Genomic DNA, 19,133 nt, shown 5'->3' on the forward strand with positions numbered 1-19,133 from the left:
CCTGGCTGCAAGGCTGGTCCTCCTTCTGTACTCCAGCACAGAGCAGAGTCCCCAGTGCCCAGCTCCTCCCCTCCCTCCCCCTGCTGGCCTGAGTGGGGGGAGGCTTTAAAGGCACAGGAACCTTTCCAGGTGGGAAGAGGACTGGTTCCTGGTCCTGTCCCTGGGGCTGTGTGACCTGGGACAGCAGGTAGCCTCTTCAAGCCCAGTGGGGTCCCAAACCCTGCATAAGAGACCTGAGCTTTGAGGGCCTCAGTAGGGCTACATGAGGCTGTGTTTCAGGCAGAGGCCAGTTAGGCCAAGGGTCCTCTGGGAGGAGGAGAACTCCCGGCCACGTTCAATATCCAAAGAGAGGTCCCACAGTGCTGGGGCACAGCCAGATGCCTCCACCAACAGGGGTGGGTGTGTGAGCATCAGAGGCCCCGCCAGGCCTGACAAGCCCGACGCTTTCTCTAGAGTTCCTGGTCAGGGGATGCCCTCGCCCCCACGCCCGGGGCTGCAGATGTCCACAGGCTGTCACTCCAAGGACCCTGGTCACCGTCACCAGGACAAAAAGGAGTCACATGAACCGGGGAGTCTTTCCTCATCCCTCAACTTCCTGGGGTTGAGGAGGCAGGCTGATGGAGGATGGGGCCATCTGCTCACGCCCCCGCACCTGCTCCAGCCAACAGGATGGGGTGGGTACCCCCACAGGGCTGGCAGGCCCAAGCCTGCCCATTCTTCTGAGGTCCACACACAGCCTGCTGCTTACACGTATTCATCCATCATTCATTCATTCACTCACTCTCCCATCTGACCCTGGCCCATTCAGATTCTTCTCTCAAGCAGCCCCCAGCCAGACTGAAGATGGGATAGTATAGTCAACCAAGGAGGAAGAGGAGCCCAGGACCCCCAGGGAGGGGCAGAAACTATGCGGGGGGGGTGGGGCGGGATCCAGATAGCACTGGGATCGGACTGTGGAGGCCAGCCAGGCAGAGGGAACAATTTGAGCCTGGGGCATCTCCGCAGCAGTGAGGGTACAAGGGAGACTCTTGACCGCCCTGACCCTTCCTGAGCCCTGAGGCATCAAAGCTGGAAAAGGAAGTGGCTGAGCTCAGGCCCTGAAGGCCAGGCCAGTGCATCTGGACTTAGAGAGCCCGGGGAGGCTGGTGAATGTGCCACCGGGCTGGGTAACCCATTAACCCCAGCTCACTCATTAAGACCCTGGTGGGTGACCATTAGCTCCTCAGCCATTCTGGGAGTCGGGCAGAGGGCAGGGGCCATGGGAAGAAGGGAGTGTTGATGGGGCGCTGGCTGGGGGCTGGCTGAGCTTGGGTCTCTGTGTCCCTGCTCCTGGAGGAGCTCCCCTGGGTCAGGCCGGCCTCCAGCCAAGGAAGCTGCCAAGGCAGCCTGGGGGCCCCACCCCACCATCCCAAAACCTTTCATCTGCTAATCACCCCTGTGGTGCTGGCACCAGCGACCTAGAGAGTTTGGGGGCCTTGGCCAGACAGGAGGCTCAGGCCCTGGACCAGTGGTCAGGGAAGCAGGCACCTGGCCCATCCCCCACTCTGAGAAGTGGGTCCACAGAGGCCTTGGAGGCCACTTTCCTGCTCTAACAGGCTCAGGTCTGCCCCACTTCTATGCCTGGAAAAACAAAGCACTTGTGGGGCAAGCAGGGTGTTCCTGGCACAGGAAACCTCACCCTAAGTAGAAAAAGCACTTACCCAAAGCTACCCGGCAGGACAGCAACCCAGGAAATGGGGAAAGACCTGCAAACCACTTCCTACCAGTGGTGCCCCACCCTGCTGTCAGGTCCTGGGAGTGGCTGTGTCTGAGCCCCCAGAAGTGCCAGCTGAGCCTGTGCCCCAGGTGGGCCACATCCGGCTGGTAGAGACACAACATCCTGGGCATTCCCTGGTGGCCTTGTGGTTAGGATTCTGGGCTTTCACTGCTGGGGCCTGGGTTCAAAACCTGGTGGGGAACTGGGATCCCACAAGCCACGTGACTCGGCCAGAAAAAAAGACACAACATCCCAAAATGCAGTTGGGAGCCTCACAGTGAGTGAGACAGGCAGGCAGGTCCAGACGCAAGCAGCATCTGACCCATCCTCCAGAGCTGCTGGGCCAGGATCTCAGGGCCCACCGGGAGTCAGGAAACCTAATATCATCCAAGACACTTTGTGTCCCCTGGTATCTGCACCAAGGAGACATCTGGTCAGTTGGCTGAACAAAAGTTCATCTTCATCAATTTGAGGACCACAGAATCTCAAATGTTTGGCCTCTGAGCTCCCATCTCCATCACCCCAGAAGGGTCGGCTTGCACACCTGCCATGACAGGGAACTCACTACCTCTAAGGACAGTGAGACTGGTTGTTTGGCAGGTTCTTCCCAATGTCAAGCCCCAATTGCCCTTCTTGGAATGCCTTCTGCACCGGCTTCAGGGGGACCTGGCCTAACACCCTGCCCACTGTCAGAGGCCACAGAGCAGGGCTCCCCATACCCTATGGCTATTTGGCCACCACCTCTCAGAGCCACACAGACCACACTGAAGGGACGGAAGGAGAACTCGGGTTTGGTGAAGGGGCTGGTGAGGCCCAGTGGTAGTGGGAAGTGAGCTCTGGTCAACTGCAGGCATAGGCAGAGAGCCCCCTGTGTCCCAGACACTCCCTGGTGCCCTTGTAGCGGTTCACCATCTCAGCACCCACCTTTGATGTGAGGACAGAGGCTGGAGCTCCGGCAAGTACATGGGCCTCCAGGGCTAGCAGCTTAACACCTGGAAACTTCCGGCAGCAGAGCCAGTCTGGCACCTGGTGGACCAAGTCTAATTCCCAAACTCAGAGGCAGCGCAACCAAGGGCATGGGCTCTACAGTCCCTAGGTTCCAGTTCAGTCCCAGCCCTGATGGCCCAGGGTCTCCTCTTCCTGCCTTCAGTTTTCTATCTGGATAGCAGGGATCATTAAAATAGTTGTTGGGCAGATGCACTGAGACGGCCATGCACAGGCTGCTGTGAGCACCATGACCTCCATGGTCCAGCACCCGGGCCTGCAGCTGCCTCTCCCTCCTGGATGAGCAGCTCAGAGCTCAGAGGTCATAAGTGCCCCACTCCTGGCCACCGCATCCTCCCTGCCTACGGCTCCCTGCATAGGTAGCATTTATCACATCACCTCATAATTATCTGCGGTGTCTGGGAGCTCCAGGGGGTGGGGGAGGAAGGCTGCGTCTTGCCCACACCCCAGCGCAGCACATGGCTTGGTCTCCCGGAGAGCCGACATACTCCTATCTCCAGGTGTGTGTGTGTGGGTGCAACGCCCAAGCCCCCCTGTCCACGGCTGCCATCCCCCACCCCGTGACCCTGCACAGGGCTAAGTGGGTGCGCGGTTCCGCTAATGCCAAAACTGCCCCACACTCTCCACGCACACCCTGCTCAGCCTGCCTGGGCTTGTAGAAGCCCTGCCCCCACCCCCTTTTTCAGCATCTCTTTGGCCCCCCCTCACTGAAACATCCTGTTGGCTGATGTTTCAGATGCCTAACCAACAAGCCGGAACCTGAGCTAGGCAGCTACCCTCCCAGACCTCCACCGGCCATGTTAGCCAGGGCCTAGCCCTGGACAGCAGCCCACGCATCCTCCCCGGCCCTGTCCAGCAGCCCCTACCTCTACACCCCCTCCTGCTCGCCAAACCTGACCCCCCAGCCCCCCGCACCGCCCCCTCTCACCTGGCAACTTTGCAGAGTCCCCAGCCGCTCTACTACCGCATCCGCAGTGCTCTGAGCACATCCCTCCCCCACTGAAAAACACTTCAAAGGTTCACGTGGCCCTCCAGATAAATTCCTGTCAGCTGGGGCCTGCCCCTTCCTCTGTGTGATTCACCCACTGCCCTACTGCTGGGGCTCTTCCATCAGGCCCCAACTTCAACGCCACCGCCTCCTCATTGAAGCCCTCCTCTGTCTCCTGGTCTGATTCTTCCTCGGCTCCCGCAGTGTCTGGGACCCCCATCACAGCTCCCCACCTCTGCTGTTCCTTTAACCTCCTGCGTCTTTGTCTCTGAAGTATCCACAGGGCCCAGTGATCATCACTAAATGTAAGTATAATGGCTGTCAGGTGGCTGGGTGGATTCGGCATGAAGCCACGGAAGATTGATTAGAGCCTACACATGCCACGTGCATGTGTGCTGGACGCTTTCCTTGCTGCGTCTAATCCTACACCTTTGCCAGATGGGCATTCTATTTTCCCCATTTTACAGAGGAGGAAACAGTTTTGCAGAAGCTACTGTAGTGGGCTGAATAGTTTCCCCCCAAATCCACATCTGCCTGGGAGCTCTGAATGGGACCCTATTTGGAAATAGAGTCTTTGTAGAAGTCATTAGTTAAGATGAGATCATCCTGGGTTAAGGTAGGCTCTAAATTCAATAAGGTAGGCTTCCTGTAAGAAGGGAGACACACAGACACAGTGAAGGAGGCCTTGTGGCCATGGAGGCAGAGATTGCAGTGAAGCAGCTACGAGCCAAGGAAGGCCGAGAACTGCCGGCCATCGCCAGAAGCTGGCAACGGGCAAAGAGAGACGATTCCCGAGCACCTTCAGAGAGCACAGCCCTGCCAACACCTTGATTTCAGACTTCTGGCTTCCAGAACTGGGAGAGAATACATTTCTGTCGTTTTAAGCCATTACCAAGTTTGTGGTAATTTGTTATGACAGCCACAGAAAACTAGTACCACTAACTACCTTGCCCGTGTTTATACACCCCAAAAGGGGGCAGGTCCAGGGGATTAGGAGCTGGGGCCTGAGCCTACACCTGTGACCCCCGTGGTGACTCCTAGCCCTGCAGGAAGCTCACAACCTATTCCTTAGAGCCAGATCCAGGGGAAACTGTCTCCATAGACTGTCTGTCTGCTTCCTTCCTCCTAGTGAGTTCCGAATCCATCCTGCATCCTTCTTTGCAGTGGCTGCCAGGAGGCTCAGTGACACCTGGCTCCTTGCTGAGGTACCATCAGCCCTGGGCTTCCCTGCCTCCTCCTGGGCTTGAAATATCCCACTGGGTGGGTAGAGAAGACACCCGAAGGTGGGACAGGTCCAGCTGCAGCGCCAGCAACAGCCCTCCACCCAATCTGCTGGGTCATCAGGACCCTGCTTCCCTGTCATTCCACCTGGGCCACCAGCTGTCGGTGCTACTTGTCTCCTGGAAGTTCCCACTTGGGGCCCAAGATGCCCCCAGCAGGGCCTGGGTTCCGTCCACTTGACTCTCTGGCTCCCAGGGGTGGTAAGGCTGCCCCGAGAACCCCTGAACCTCCACATCAGCCCTGGGGGCTGAGAGGGCAACACCACAGCCCTCCACCCACGGGGTCTCCCCAAACACAGCTCAGCGGCCCAGGACAACTCCAGGCAGAGGGGCCAGCAGGCTTTAGTTAAGCATACATGGAGGCCGGCCAGTGGGGGGACAATGCTACCATTCCCGAGGGCACAGCTCTGTCTCTGGGGTCCCCTGTCCCAGTCAGGTTAGGCCAGAAAGAGTCAACCTCGCCACCCCTCACAGGAGGCTGAGGGAGGCCCAGGCAGGGATTTCGGCCCAGATGCCACCCCTCCCTCCTTTCCTGGAAAATGTTCTCCAGGAATCTCTCAGCCAAGGACACAGAGGGTGGGGCGGGGTTGAGGGGTGGGGCTGGGGAGCAGTTCTCCACTTTCCATGGGATTCCAAGCTCTGGGCATACTCCCTCTGCCGCTGCCTGACGGCCCCCCTTCATGACATCCAGGCTCAGCCCTCCCTTGCCTTCCCCCCACCCCCACCCCGCCCCCACCCCACCCCCTCCCCCAACCTCGGCCTTCTCGCTTTTGAGGGGACAATGTCCAGACCTGGCTCAGCCTCTGGAAGGATATGGTCACGATCTGGGAATCATCCCAGCTCTGGCTCCAGCCCTGAGATTGGGGTGGGGGAGGTCTTACCAGCCTGCCAGCTCTGGGTAGGGGTCTGCGAGGCCCCTGGGGCAATGGGGCTGCTGCTGAAGTCTCTGGCCCAGTTTAGTGAGAGCAGCACCTTGGCCCCGGAGGAAGGCAGGCCGGGCAGTCATGCAGGTTTGCCAGGGAGGAAACCTGTGGTGCCAAGGTGGCCCCAGGACAAAGCTGGCTACATAGCAGTGAAGGGAGGTGTCTGGGTCCAGTCGCAGATGGCAGGAAAGAAGGGGCTCCGGGATAGGAAGGCCCCAGGAACAGGCCCAATGGGGGCACCCAAGCAGGCAACGACAAGGGCTGGGGTTCAGTGGGTGGTCAGGCCCTCTGCCTTGTCTCAGGGGCTCAGCCCCAGGGCACCACAGAGCCCAGCACTCTGTCTTGGACAGTCTTGGGGGGGGGGCAATTCTTAACTCAGAAGAAGGAGCCTAACTCTGCCCTCACTTACTACAGGCCCTCAGACAGCCTCTCCTCCCCCTATCGCTGTCCATGCTCAACCCCCGGCACCCGTGCCCAGCTACACTGTCCTCCCAGGCTGGACACACCCTCCTTGCTGTGGAGGTCAGGGTCTGGAGCCTAGTGCCCCAAATGCCCCCTACCCTGGGACTGTGAGGGGCCCAGAGCTGGGTGGGGGGTGCTATAAGGGGCAGCAAGCCTCCAATAAAGACCTCTCCAGCTAGGGGGCCCTTGGCTCAAACTTGGTCCCCGGAGTAGCCAGCCCCCACCCCACACACTTTCCCCACTTCTGTCACGGGGAAGACTGAAGCAGGGGCAGGTGCGGCTGGCCTGCTGCCAGCCTGCCCAGAGCCAGGCTGAGATGGTTAACCAGCATCCCCCATCCCATTTATCTCCCAGGTGTCTGGCAGAGGAGGCCGGCCTGCCCAAGTCTGCCCCCAGCCAAGCAGGGAGGGGTGATAAACATTTGTCAACTCAGAAGTGTCCACGCAAGGCGGACAGGTCAGATGCTACAATTGCTCGCTGCGGCTGGGGCGGGGGAGATTCTGAAAGCAGGCGCTGGCACTGTCTAAAGCTGGCAAACGGCAGCGGAACCCCCACCCATCCCGCCCTGACTGCAAGTCCAGTGCTCTTCGCCCCGCCAAAGCGACTGTTCCACAATCAGCACGGAGGCTCGGAGCCTTTAAAGGCGCCGAGCGCCACCTCGTCCCGGCAGCTCCAGTTCCTGGCGACAGGGCTCGAGCCAGGTCTAGCGCGGGCGAGGGCCTCCTCCAGCGACACCCCCAAACCGGGTGTGGGAGCTCCGGGGCCCCCAGCAAGAACCCTCTTCCCTTCCTCCGCCTCGGCCCTGCCGGGGCGCGCAGCCTTGGATCCCGCGCTCCCCGCCCAGAGCATCCCGGGCGGGGCCAGGGGCGGGGCGCAAGCGGCCCTGCCTCCCGCCGGCTCGGCGCCCGCCGCGCGGCGGCCATGGGGGCGCGGCTGGGCCGGCGGCCCGGTCCCGAAGCGGGCTCGGAGGCTGGGGCGGCGGCGGGGTGCGGGCCGGCGCCCTATGAGCGCCGGGTGCGCTGGCTCCGCGAGATCCAGTCGACGCTCCGTGAGCGGCGGCCGGAGCGCGCCCGGCAGCTGCTGCGCCTCCTGCGCCAGGTGAGAGAAGCAGCCAAGCGGCCGGCCGGCCGGCCGGGGCTGGAGGCCGAGGAGGGGCCGGGAGGAGATGCGGAGCTGGCCTCGGGCGCGCGGGCCGGGCGGGTTCCGAGGGGAGGGGACGACTGGCCTCAGCGGTGGGGGTCTTGTCTGGGCCGGAGGGCGAGGGAGGGAAGGCAGTCAGCTAGAGTTGTGGGGTCGGGGGGACTGTGAGTGTGGAGGGGGTCCCATGACTGTACGCGTCTCTGGGGTTTGAGGTCAGTTGTGGGTGTTGAGGGTGCTCCCAAGCCTGGAGCTAAGAGTCCACATTCAGGCCCTTAGAAGAAAGGAGGGCGGCTGGGAAGAGGGCAGGTGGGGGTGAATCATCTTGTATTGAGGGGCAATGGGAAGAGGATGGTTCCCCCCTCCAGGGTGAAGGGAGGCGCTGCACTGGACCCCGAAGCAAGGACCTGGGGAAGGGACAGCCCAGCTGGTCAGTGGGTGCAACCTCTCCACGTCAGCTCAGACAAAGCCACAGCACACAATGCCCATCCTCCTAACGGGCAGCTCTCGCCCATTGAGTACACACACCTGGCATCTGTTCATCACAACATCACATCACGACGGGTGGGGGCTCTGGTTCCACACACACCAGGTACCTGAGTCCCATGTCCCTAGCCCTGGGTTGCCTTAAGAGACATGGGTTCTGATCCCAGCATCACCACTGAGCAAGCCACTCCTCTCTCTGCCCACATCCCTATACGCTGCAGCAGCTGCCACCACAATCGGCCCCATCCTGTAAGCCGAAATCAGCTGTGCCGGTGGTCTTTGACCTGCAGGTGGATGATTGGGAAACTGAGGCTTGGAGAAAAGCAGTGAGCCTAGGGCCAGAGAGCAAATTGGGGGCCAGCCAAGGCCAGAGCTCACCCTCCAGTCTCCCAGCTCTGCTCCTCCTGCTGCACTGGGTTTCCTTTCTCTGGGCTCAGCAGGCTGGAAAGGTGGGGCTGGCCCTTTAAGAGGAGCTGTCCACATCAGCAGAAGGCAGGCTTTGGTCTGGGACCCTGACTGGGTCAGCCCAGGCTCACCAGCCATCCTTCCCTTCTACTGGATCCTCCCTAGCTGTCATCTCCAACTTGAGCCGTGTTTAAAATGCAAACAACAGAGCAGCACAAATCAGCGAGAGACTATTCAGAGGCACGATCTCTGTCCGGCATGGCATCTGCAGCCCAAGGCACCAGCTGGAAATTTTAGCTGGGGAACGAGCTAGGTTGCCCACTGGTGTCCCGAAGGTTGGAATTTGAGGCCCGCCTGTCCTGCCCCATAACCTTCAGGGACTCTGCAGTTATGGACCTTGGTCATTCTGGCCTGGCCTGGCCTCCTGTGCCCTGGGCTTATACACAGAACATGTTACACTCTGGCTTGGGGAGGGTCCACATGGGGTCTCGAGGCCCCTCCTGGCTGTGCCTGTCTCGTCAGCTTGTCGGCATATCCTCTAAACGGACCCCGAAAAGGCACCACACCAGGCCTATGGGAATAACAGGAGGAAGAGGCCAAGGGGTGAAGGCAGGAAGGCCAGGGCAGGCCAGGGACCTGATGATGGGATCTGTGTGAGGGGTGGGAGGATTGGAGGCTGGACAGGAAGGCTGGTGGGCGAGAGAGGGTGTGAAGGCCAGGCCACAGGGAGTTCTGAGACTGCAGGCTGTGTGCGAGTCTCTGCCATCACACAACCTTGAGAGCATTTGGTTTCCACTGAAGGGGTTAGGGGTCAAGCGTGTGTTTCATAGAGCTGGCTCTGGCAGCATTAGGGTGGACTGGAAGGGTATCAGGAGGCTGGGAGCCCCGGGAGGAGGCTGTGAGGGGATGAGGCCTGAAGCTCCTTGAGCAGTGGGCTTGGGGTGGGGAGAGCTGGGCAGAGGAGGGATGAGGGAAGAGTGCGGGGTGATTCCTGGGCTCTGGCCCAAGTGCCTGGGAAGATGGGATGGCGGCACCCTTTACTGAGCTGGGGCACAGGAGGCGAGACACACCCAGTCTGAGTTGCCTTTGGGTCGTATGAGCTGAGAGAGAGAGAGTTCCACCCTGACAAGAAGGGTCTGGACCCGTCAGCAAAGAGGTGGCGGCCATAGCTCAGGAGAGCTCGGGGATAGGTGGATAGAGGCAGGGGCCCCAAAGGGAATGAGGAGGGCAGGGGCATTTGGGGATCATCAAGGAGCCCCCAGAGAATACCCCAGACAGGCCCAATCCCAGAGGAGCCAGGGGGTCTCAGCAGAACGTTTCACCTCCAGGGAACCAGTCTAAGGGTTCCTGGACCCACTTACCACCTCCCTGAGGCCCCTGATGCACCGACCCTCTGCTCATCCAAAGGGTCCACCTGCCCCGGACAGTTTGCTCATCGCCATTGTGGGGAGGGTTCCAGCAAGCCTCAGAGGGGAAATGGAGAGAGGGGAACAGATGTGAGAGCCTCTGGCTGACTGGGATGGGGGCTAGGGGAGGGAGGCCTCGACCCCTGGCTCACTCCACTCTCACTACCTGCAGGACCTAGGCCTCGAGGGGACCCTCCTCACAGACATCCTCTACAGGAATGTGGCCTTCCTCAATCTGGTGGACCCCATCTCCCACGACCTGCTTGTGAACCTGGCCCGGGACCTGCAGTGCCCCAAGTCGGTGAGGCACGGGCCCCAGGCTGGGTAGTGTGGTTGACAGGCCAGAAGAGCCCAGAGCTGGGAGCTAGGATCTGGGCCCTCACCTGGTCTGCTGCGTGGCCTTAGGCGGGTCACTGTCCCTCTCTGGGACCTGATGCCAGTTTCAGTGTATGAGGCTGGCCAGCAGCTGGAGCACATGGGAACTCTGCTTTCCCAGCCCTGGAAAGTCATCTGTTGGGTAGACCCGTTTCCTCTTTTCTTTTTTTGGCCCTGCAGCACGGCATCCAGTATTTTAGTTCCCCAACCAGGAATTAAACCTGTGCCCCCTGCAGTGGAAGCACGGAGCCCTAACCACTGGACCGCCAGGGAATTCCCTAGACCCGTTTCCTGAATTTCAGCACTGTGCGCCAGGCCCTGGGACCCAGGCAGGTAGTCGTATGAGGACCCTTCGGGATACAGGACATTCTGACAAATCCATTGATGGAACCAGGCTCCCAGCCCCTGAGTCCCAGAGCCAGAAGAGAGCTCCCTTGGCTGGAACCCCTGTCCACATGTTCCCACTGCGTCCCACAGCAACTCAGCCACAAGCACATCCCTCCTCGTGTTGAGCTGGCACCTGCCACCTGCAGCCTCAACTCCCCTCCTGCCACCGCGTCTGCCCAGAACACCTGTCCCCACCTGCTATGTCGGCACCTGCGGACGTCCTGCCATAAGCATGGAAGGTGCCGCACTCCTGACACAGCCTGTGGCCAGCCCCCGGCCCCCGGCCCTTTGTCACAGTGAGCCCCCGAGTGAAACAGGAATGCCCACTCTGGGCTCTGCCAGCTCTGAACTGCCACGTCCAGGCGCGCTTGTCACTGAGGGGTCTGTGAGGCTGGCCTAGAGCCATCGCGGTGACCCCTGGGCCTTGCTGCCACTGTGTGTGCCCGCTGTTAACAGAGGGACTGGGTAAAAGAATGTGCTGGGTGGTGGAGCATGCTTGGTGCCAGCCTGTGGAAAGCAGTCCACCCCACATCCTGCCTGAGCTGGGCCTCTGCAAGGGTCCACTTGGGAGCCAGAGAGAGCCAGGTGGTGGTGCTGGAAAATGGTAACCCTCCCTGCTGGCAGCCCAGACCCAGGCCCCACGGGTGCGGTCTCGCTTGGAGAGTGAGAGGAAGAAGAGCGTGCTGACCTGGCTTGTTCCTATTCCCTGGGGGTGGCGTCAGTGGAGCAGGGCTCCCTGGAGAGGCCTGGTCCTGCCTCCCCCTGTGGTGAGTCCCAGGGGGGCACCGAGGGTAGACAGGGAGCCAGTGGCTGATAGCCCGAGACTCTGGCCCAGGGCCTGAGGACAGGGAACAAGGGCCCATTGTCTGGGCTTCCTCCCGCCGGGCACCACGGGCCTCGGACCAGCCTGTCCAGCTCCCAGTGGGCAGCCTCCCCTGGCTCTGTGCCAGGCCACGGGGCAGGGGGGCGGGGGTGGAGGGGGAAAACCAGTGGGCGGCTCAGTGATCCGTGATGAATGCCTGTGCGCATGCACACACTTGGGTCCCCAAGGCCCGGGGGCTCACAGGGCTCCACCTCCCCTGACAGCGCTGCCCCCGCAGGACTATGAGCTCTGGGAGTCCTCGGACAAGACCTGCCGGCAGCTCATCTACCACCTCACCCCTCACTCCAAGCGGCAGCAGGGGTCCAGCCTGCCCCGAAGGAAGACCCAGAGCTGGTAAGGGAGCCCAGACACAGCCCAGCCGCCTGGCCCCTGGGGGGGTCCCTTCCCAGGCCTCTGTCAACAAGAGCTGGGGCCTGAAATCCCACCCTGCAGGCCCTCACCCTTGGCTGCATCACTGCCCGTCACTGGCCGGTGGCAATGCAGGCGGATGCTCCCCAAGGCCAGCTCCTCTCCATGTGACTGCCTCCTGCCATCTGCCTGTCCCTCAACGCCCCGCCTATCACAGGGCCTGGCCCCCCTGGGGGCCTCAGCTGGAGTCAGCAGAGTCCCCAGGACAGGCTGGGAGGGAGGTGGAGTCTGGGTCATGATTCCCATTTTCCAGGGAAGGAAACTGAGGCCAGGAGAGGCAGAGTGTCTCCCCAAGGCCACACTGCCCTGCTTCCTGAAGCCCTTTGGGGACTCTTTGCCAGGCTGCCTGAAGCTGAGGCCTCCAAGGCCAGCCCAGCAGCTCACTCTGCAATGGGGTCCCCCTTAGTCACTCCATCACAACCTCATGGCCACAGACTCAGCCTGGGAACAGGCCACTGGCACCTGGGCCCTGGTGCTCTCCCCTGCTTGCCCCCCAGCCTCCTGCCCCCTCCCTCAGGCCTGGTGGCCCATGCTGAGCCTGGAGCCCATGGGGTTGTTCCCTGCCTTGGCAGGTGAGGGCCCTGGAGGTGTTCCCACTGCTGTCAGTCCCCAGGCAGGCCCATGTTCAAATGACAGGAGAGAACTAGAGGGGGTTCTGGGGGCAATGGGGGACCCTCCTCAGTCTCTAAACCTCCCTTCCAGCTTAGGACACAGGGAGCCCTCCCCTAGGGCAGATCCCACCCACATCCCCCAACATGGCCCTCTTGCTTACCCTGGGCCTGTTCCCACATCTGTCCTTATTCCAAAAGGGTCAACCTTAGAGGAGGCACGTGAAAAAAAAGCATGGGCTCAGGGGTCAGAACACCCCAGTTTGGAGACCTGGCTCCCCCTTAGTGGTGTGTGACCGTGGAAGGGTCACGTCACCCCTCCAAGCACCCATTTGCTCCTCTGCAGAATAGGATAATCATTCCCACCCCACTGAGTTGGCATAAAAATAAGAGACAACAGATGTAGCAGGTGTGGTGATGCAAGCACACAGAGGGTTTTTATAACAGCTCATGGAGCCTTAACGCAAGTGCATCTAATCCTCACAGCCAGGTCGCCTCTTAACCAAAGGGGACTAAGGCTCAGAGCGATTCAGAGCATTGCCCGTGGCTACTCATCTAGGAAGTGGCCATCTGCAGGGCCTGGGCCTTGCTGCCCTGACAGAGGGGTCACTGTCTGAGGCAGGTGGGGCCCTTGCTCAGTCCCTCCCCACCCTCAACCCTCCCGCAGCCTCAAGAGCAACCTCCAGAAGACTCTGCCGGCGGGGGAGACCGTGAACCTATCGGGGATACCACTGTCGGTGCGGGACGTGCAGCATATCATGCGCTACCTGGGCAGCCAGGGCGCCAGGCTGGCAGTGCTGGACCTGAGCTTCACGGGGCTGAGTGATGAGCTGCTGCACCGGCTGCTGCCCAGCCTCTGGGCGCTGCCCCGCCTCACCCAGCTTCTGCTCAATGGCAACCGGCTGACGCGGGCTGCCGCCCGTGAGCTCACTGAGGCCATCAAGGACACCACCAAGTTCCCGGTGCTGGCCTGGGTGGACCTGGGCAACAACGTGGATGTGGCCTCCCTGCCCCAGCCCCTGCTGGTTGGCCTGCGCCGGCGGCTAAGCCAGCGCACCTCACTGCCCACCATCTACGAGAGCCTGGACCCAGAGCCTGAGGGTGGCATGGCCGGGGCCACGGCCCTTGCCTCCACCTGGGGCTCTGCAGCTGCCGGGCCAGGGCCTGAGCCCCAGGCCTGCTGCACCAGGTGACCCGCCACCCGCCCTGGCTCCTGCTTCCTGACTGGCAACGCACCCGAGCACGTGGGAGGGGGTGATGGAGGCGGAGTTACCCCACAGGACCCGGATCCAGTGCGCAGAGGAGGATGGGCTCACTGGAGACTGGATGGTCGGTCCAGGCTGGAGTCTCAGCCTTCCCTCAGCAGGAGGGGCCCGGCACCTACTGTGCAGACCCCACAATAAAGGCCGATGCCACCTCCACCTCAGCCTTTCTGCATTGTGGGCCTCAGGGCCACTGAGCACCAGCCCTGTGGCTGGGTTTGGGAGAAGGGGTGGCTGGGACTCAGGGGCCCTGCCTGCCCAAAAGGGAGGGACCAAGCTCACACTGGTCTCCCCTGGGTGCTCCCTGGGCAGGGTTCCCACGGAAACCAAAGAAGGGGGGAGGGTCCGTCTGTGGTCGGGGAGTTAGAGGAAGCCTCCAGAGACCTGGCACCCACGTCTGGGCGGTGCTTGGGCACTTTGAGGAAGGAGCTGGGGAGGAGCAGGTTGGGAGCCCGGGGAGGAGCAGGTTGGGAGCCCAGAGAGGAGTGCAGGCTGCTGACCTCCCCACCAGGGCCCCCTGGGCTGGGCACGAGACTGTGCCGACAGGGGGCAAGGCTCATTTCCCACAGGGCACAGCACTGCCCACCAGCCCTGGTACCCACCCCCCAGACCTCCTGTACTTGGCGAGTGGGCAACTCCATGGGGTTGGGGAGGAGAGACATCAGGCCAGAGACAAAGAGCTCTGTGTTCCCTCCAGGCCCTGGGGGCCCACATGCAGAGTCCTCCCCCCATGCGGGACCCCAAGGGAGCATGCAGGGGTGAGGTGGGCACGGCCCACAGCAGTGGGGGGCCCCGGGGGAAAGCAGTACTGGGGCTGCCCCAGCAGGGGGCCGTCTCCTGTCTTCCGCAAGCAGCATAAGGGCAGGCTCCAGACCTGACGCCACAGTCACCTCCCAGCCCAGTGTGGGGAGCTGGGCCGGAACAAGGAAGGAATTTAGAGGTGTCGGGTGGACTGAGGCTGCAGCAGGGAAGCCATGGCCCAAGGCTCCCCTGCAGCACTGGGAGGTCAGGACTAGGGTAGCTGGATCCTGCAGGATGAGGAGAGACCCAGCAGCGGAGGGAGCCCCACAGGCCAAGGAGAAGGTGGGGGTCCCCCGGGCCCACATCCCGGGGCCCACCAGCTGACCTTCCCCCATAGCTCTGGCCCACAGGGGACTATGAGTCAGCACTGATTACACACGTCCCCAGGCAGCCGGATGCACAACAGCCTCTTGGGACAGAAGGGAGATGGCCAAGAAGGGTGACGTCGGTCCCAGGACCGACAAGAGGCAGTGAGGAAAAGGAGCTCCTCTCCTGCGCTGCCTGCCAGCCCCGAGGTCAGGCCCCGCCGCTCTCACTGCTTTTGGCGGAACCCCTATCGGGAGAAAGCCAGAAAGGCATGAAGAGCACCCGGTTCAGCCCAGCTCTGCTCCCTCTCCGGCCCCCGGTCTCTCCTCTCCTCTGTCCACCATCCCTTCCAGCTCTCAATGCTCCATCCTGGGGTCCTGGCCCCTCCCTGGCCTCCTTGCTTTAAAGACATGAGCCTGCCCAGTGGCTTGGGAGCCACAGAAGTATCTCCCTGTGTCCCCCGCTCTGGGACAGGGGGCTCAGGCTCCCCAGGAGAAGGCAAAGCGGGTGCGGGTAGAAGGGGCCACAGAGAGGAGAAGGATGAGGAAGCCGGCCCAGGGCCAGGCAAGCTGATAAGCCCGTGTCCTGCAGCTCCCGGCTGGAGAAACGCCAAGCTGTCTGTGTCCCTCCTGCCCCTCGCTCCCTGCCCATCCCTGGCCCTCATCTGCCCACAAACCTTGAATGTGACGAACATGACCACTCAAAGAGATTCTTACCAGGATGGTGTGAGGACCTTGGCCGGCTGTTGCCAGGCGAGTTCTGGGAGAATCCAGGCGGAGGCAGCTGTTCTCAATCTCCCCGCCTCTCAGATGCATGCACGCGATGCACTGGCTGGGCTGGAGCATGAAACAGCTGGAGAGAGGTGGGCTGCCCTTGTTCCCACGCAGGTGTCCAGGGCCCCTTCGAGGGGCCCTTACGACCACCAGTGAGGCTACTATGCAGGCAGGGACACCCCAGGAGTCACGCAGCCTGGTGGGCAGAGCGTGCCCTCCAGGCCGGCCCCAGCCCGAGTTCCAGACCAAGGAGGCGCTAGGTGGGCGTCGCTTGGGCCGGTCCTCTCCTAGGCCCAGTCTCAGAGGCAGACAGACCTGGCCTGGTCCCACCCTGTCACCTGCTGGTGGTGTGGTCCCCTCGGGGTCTGTTCCCTCATCTTGGGAACGAGGCTCACGAAGCCTCCTCTTATCCTGCTGGAGTGAGGCTGACAGAAGGATTGGAAAGTGCCTGCTGCGTGGGGGGCACAGGGCAGATGCTCTGCAGCATCAGTGGGGCCTCCACCCAGGGCTCTCTGGGTGGGAATGGCAGGAGCCCAAACCTCGGGACTAGACAGGGCTGAAGCCATTTATTTATTTAAGAGTGCTTCTGTAGCCTCTCTCGGGGCCAAGCACTGTTCCGATGGCTTTACACCCTTTTAATTCTCTTTGCACTTGCAGGAGGTGAGTGCTATTACCACCTCCATTTTGCAGGTGAGTGAGCTGAATCAGGGAGAGGTTGAGTAACCTGTCCAAGGTCAAAGGGCTAGAACTGGAGATGCCGAGAAGTGAGCCAGGTGGCCTGGCTTCAGTCTGGGATGCTAACCCCTGCCTGCCTCACCCAAATTCCTGCCAGGGGAATTCCACCAAGCCCTGCCAGAGGCCATTCGAGGCAGGAGACATCATGGTGGCCCCGCTGGCAGGTGCCCTGCAGCAGAGAGCGACCTCCAGCTGCACTGTCTTGGAACAAGACCAGGCAGGACCTCCCTGGCCTCCATTTCCTCATGTGCAAAATGGGTGGGGAGGGGAGCCCTCTTCTGGGATGGAAAGGTACTGGTGAGGAGTGGGTTTGGAAGTACTTGTCAGACTGAGCCCCACTCTGGGGTGTGGGATCCACGCCCACTTCCGGTGGCCTGGCTGGGACAGCTGCAGGTGAGGTGCCTTCACCTCCTCAGGTCTTGCCAGGATGTTGAGAGCATCAAAAGGAAAGATGTAAAGATGACTGTTCTCTGCAGGACCTCGGTGACCAACACTTGGGAACTTCTGTTCTGTTCCTGAAGGGAGGACATTTGAGTCCAGATAAAGTTCTTTAAGATATGAGTCTACAGCAAAGGTCAGCCTCTGCAGACAGTCTTTTTGAGAATCCAGAATCTCAGATGACTGATCTTCCCAGTGGCTGATATTAACCCAGCACAGAGGTTTTTCTCTAGGTCCTGGAGAGAAAGGAAAACATACTTCTTCCTCTTAGAGATAGTTGCCAATCAACAATGGAAAGCAGTATTTCCTTTCCCAGCTGTATACTTTTATTTTTTAAAAATAATACCGGGAGTTCCCTGGTGGTCTATGGTTAGGATTCAGCACTTCCACTGCCGGGGCCCAGGTTCAATCCCTCGTCCAGGAACTGAGATCCTGCAAGCCATGTGGCACGGCCAAATAATAACAACAACAATAATGATAACAATACCTTATTTAAAAACAATTCTTCATTGTCGTACAACTAAAATACAATTAAGTACACTTCCCTGGTGGTCCAGTGGTTAAGACTCGGTGCTTCCACTGCAGGGACTCAGGTTTGATCCCTGGTCGGGGAAGTTCCACATGCCACGCAGTACAGCAAATAAATAAATAAATAAATAACATTAAAAAAAAAAAACCCAATTAAGTGGACATCCCAAGTGTTACAAGTTGAAATTGTGCTACATGGCGCATTCTGACTTGTGTATAAATCCATGAAGTAAACGTATCTGTCACACCCAAAAGTCTCCTTGTGCCCCTTGGCAATGTCTCCCTCCCACTGTCCCTTTCCCCTCCTTCCCCAAGCAACAATTGACCTGCTTTCTGTCTCTATAGATTAGTGTGCATTTTCTAGTTTTAGATATATGGAATCATACAGGGTGTACTCCTTTTTATATGACTTCTCTCACTTAGCATAATTGAGACTCCCACAGTGATGCATGTATCGATAGTCCCTTTTAATTGCCGAGTCGCATTCTACTGGATGGATGTACCACAATTCACTCACCTGTTGGTGGACATTTGTGTTGTTTCCAGTGTTTAGCTATTACAAATAAAACTGCTATGAATATCATGTACAAGTTTTTGCATGAACAGATATTTCCTTTTCTCTTGGGTAGTGATATCTCAGTATGTTTTTCTCTTCTTGTAATATCTTTGCCCGGTTTTGGTGTCAGGGTAATGCTGGTCTCATAGAATGAGCTGAGGTGAGACGTATTCCCTTCTCTTAAATTTTTTGGGAATGGTTTGTGTAAAATTGATATTATTTCCTCCTTAAATATTTGATAGAATTCCTCAGTGAAGGCACACAAGCCTAAGGTTTTCTTTGTGGGAAGGTTTTCAACTACAATTCCAATTTCTTTAATAAATGTAGGGCTTTTCAGGTTAGCTATTACTTCTTGAGAGAGTGTTTGTATTTTGGATCTTTCAAGGAATTTGTCCATTTCATCTAAGTTGTGGAATTTGTTGACATGAAGTTGTTCATAACATTCTCTCTCTCTTTTTTTTGGACGTGCCGCACAGCTTGCAGGATCTTAGTTCCTTGACCAGGTATTGAACCCAGGCCCTTGGCAGTGAAAGCACGGAGTCCTAACCACCGGACTGCCAGGGAATTCCCTGTAACATTCTCTTTTAATATCTGTGGAATCTGTAGCGGTCACCACTCTCATCCCCGAGATTGGTAATTTTGTCTTCCTCTTTTTTTGCCCTCATTGCCTGAGCACTCTGGCTAGAGATTTATCAATTTTATTGATCTTGTTAAAGAATCATCTTTTGGTTTCACTGATTATTCTCTATAGTTTTCTATTTCATTGATACCCACTTAGATCCTTACTTGTTTTCTTCCACTTACTTCAAATTTCTTTTTCTAGATTATTTGGGGAGGGGGCAGCTTGTGGGATCTTAGTTCTCCAACCATGGATTGAACCCGGGCCGCGGCACTGAAAGCACAGATTCCTAACCAGTGGACCATCAGGGAATTCCCTCTAGAATTTTTTTTTTTTTGGCTGCGTTGTGTCTTGCTGCGCGCGGGCTTTCTCTAATTGCGGTGAGCCGGGACTACTCTTCGTTGCGGTACGCAGGCTTCTCATTGCAGTGGCTTCTCGAGTTGCGGTGCACGGGCTCTAGGCACGTGGGCTTCAGTAATTGCAGCATGCGAGCGCAGTAGTTGTGGCGCACGGGCTCTAGGGCTCACGGGCTTCGGTAGTTGTGGTGTACAGGCTTAGTTGCTCCGCGGCATGTGGGATCTTCCCGGACCAGGGACGGAACCCGCA

General features: G+C 59.3%; 2 protein-coding genes across 5 annotated transcripts in view; one reads left to right on the top strand and one right to left on the bottom strand.

Moving 5' to 3' along the window:
* GGT1 (gamma-glutamyltransferase 1) overlaps nucleotides 1–16,319 on the bottom strand; it is a 32,123-nt gene extending 15,804 nt beyond the window's left edge. For 2 of the 4 annotated variants that reach the window (XM_033439679.2, XM_033439677.2), the window contains exon 1: nucleotides 2–406. Coding sequence is in view for 1 of the 4 variants with exons in the window: in XM_012535281.3 (XP_012390735.3) it covers nucleotides 3,690–3,750 (61 nt within the window). In the remaining 3 variants the exon portion in view is untranslated. Of the gene's footprint in view, nucleotide 1; nucleotides 407–3,689; nucleotides 3,764–15,594 lie in introns of those variants that run through there. The other 2 variants (XM_049698473.1, XM_012535281.3) reach the window with 2 other exon arrangements.
* Nucleotides 7,320–13,930, top strand: LRRC75B (leucine rich repeat containing 75B). Its single transcript, XM_004276092.4, has 4 exons — nucleotides 7,320–7,512; nucleotides 10,021–10,149; nucleotides 11,711–11,826; nucleotides 13,177–13,930. The coding sequence occupies exons 1-4, from the start codon at nucleotides 7,336–7,338 to the stop codon at nucleotides 13,700–13,702; spliced, it is 948 nt and encodes a 315-aa protein (XP_004276140.1). The 5' UTR covers nucleotides 7,320–7,335; the 3' UTR covers nucleotides 13,703–13,930.
* Nucleotides 16,320–19,133: the final 2,814 nt, after the last annotated feature.

Source organism: Orcinus orca, chromosome 15 (assembly GCF_937001465.1).
Source record: "Orcinus orca chromosome 15, mOrcOrc1.1, whole genome shotgun sequence".
Classification (NCBI taxonomy): Eukaryota; Metazoa; Chordata; class Mammalia; order Artiodactyla; family Delphinidae; genus Orcinus; species Orcinus orca.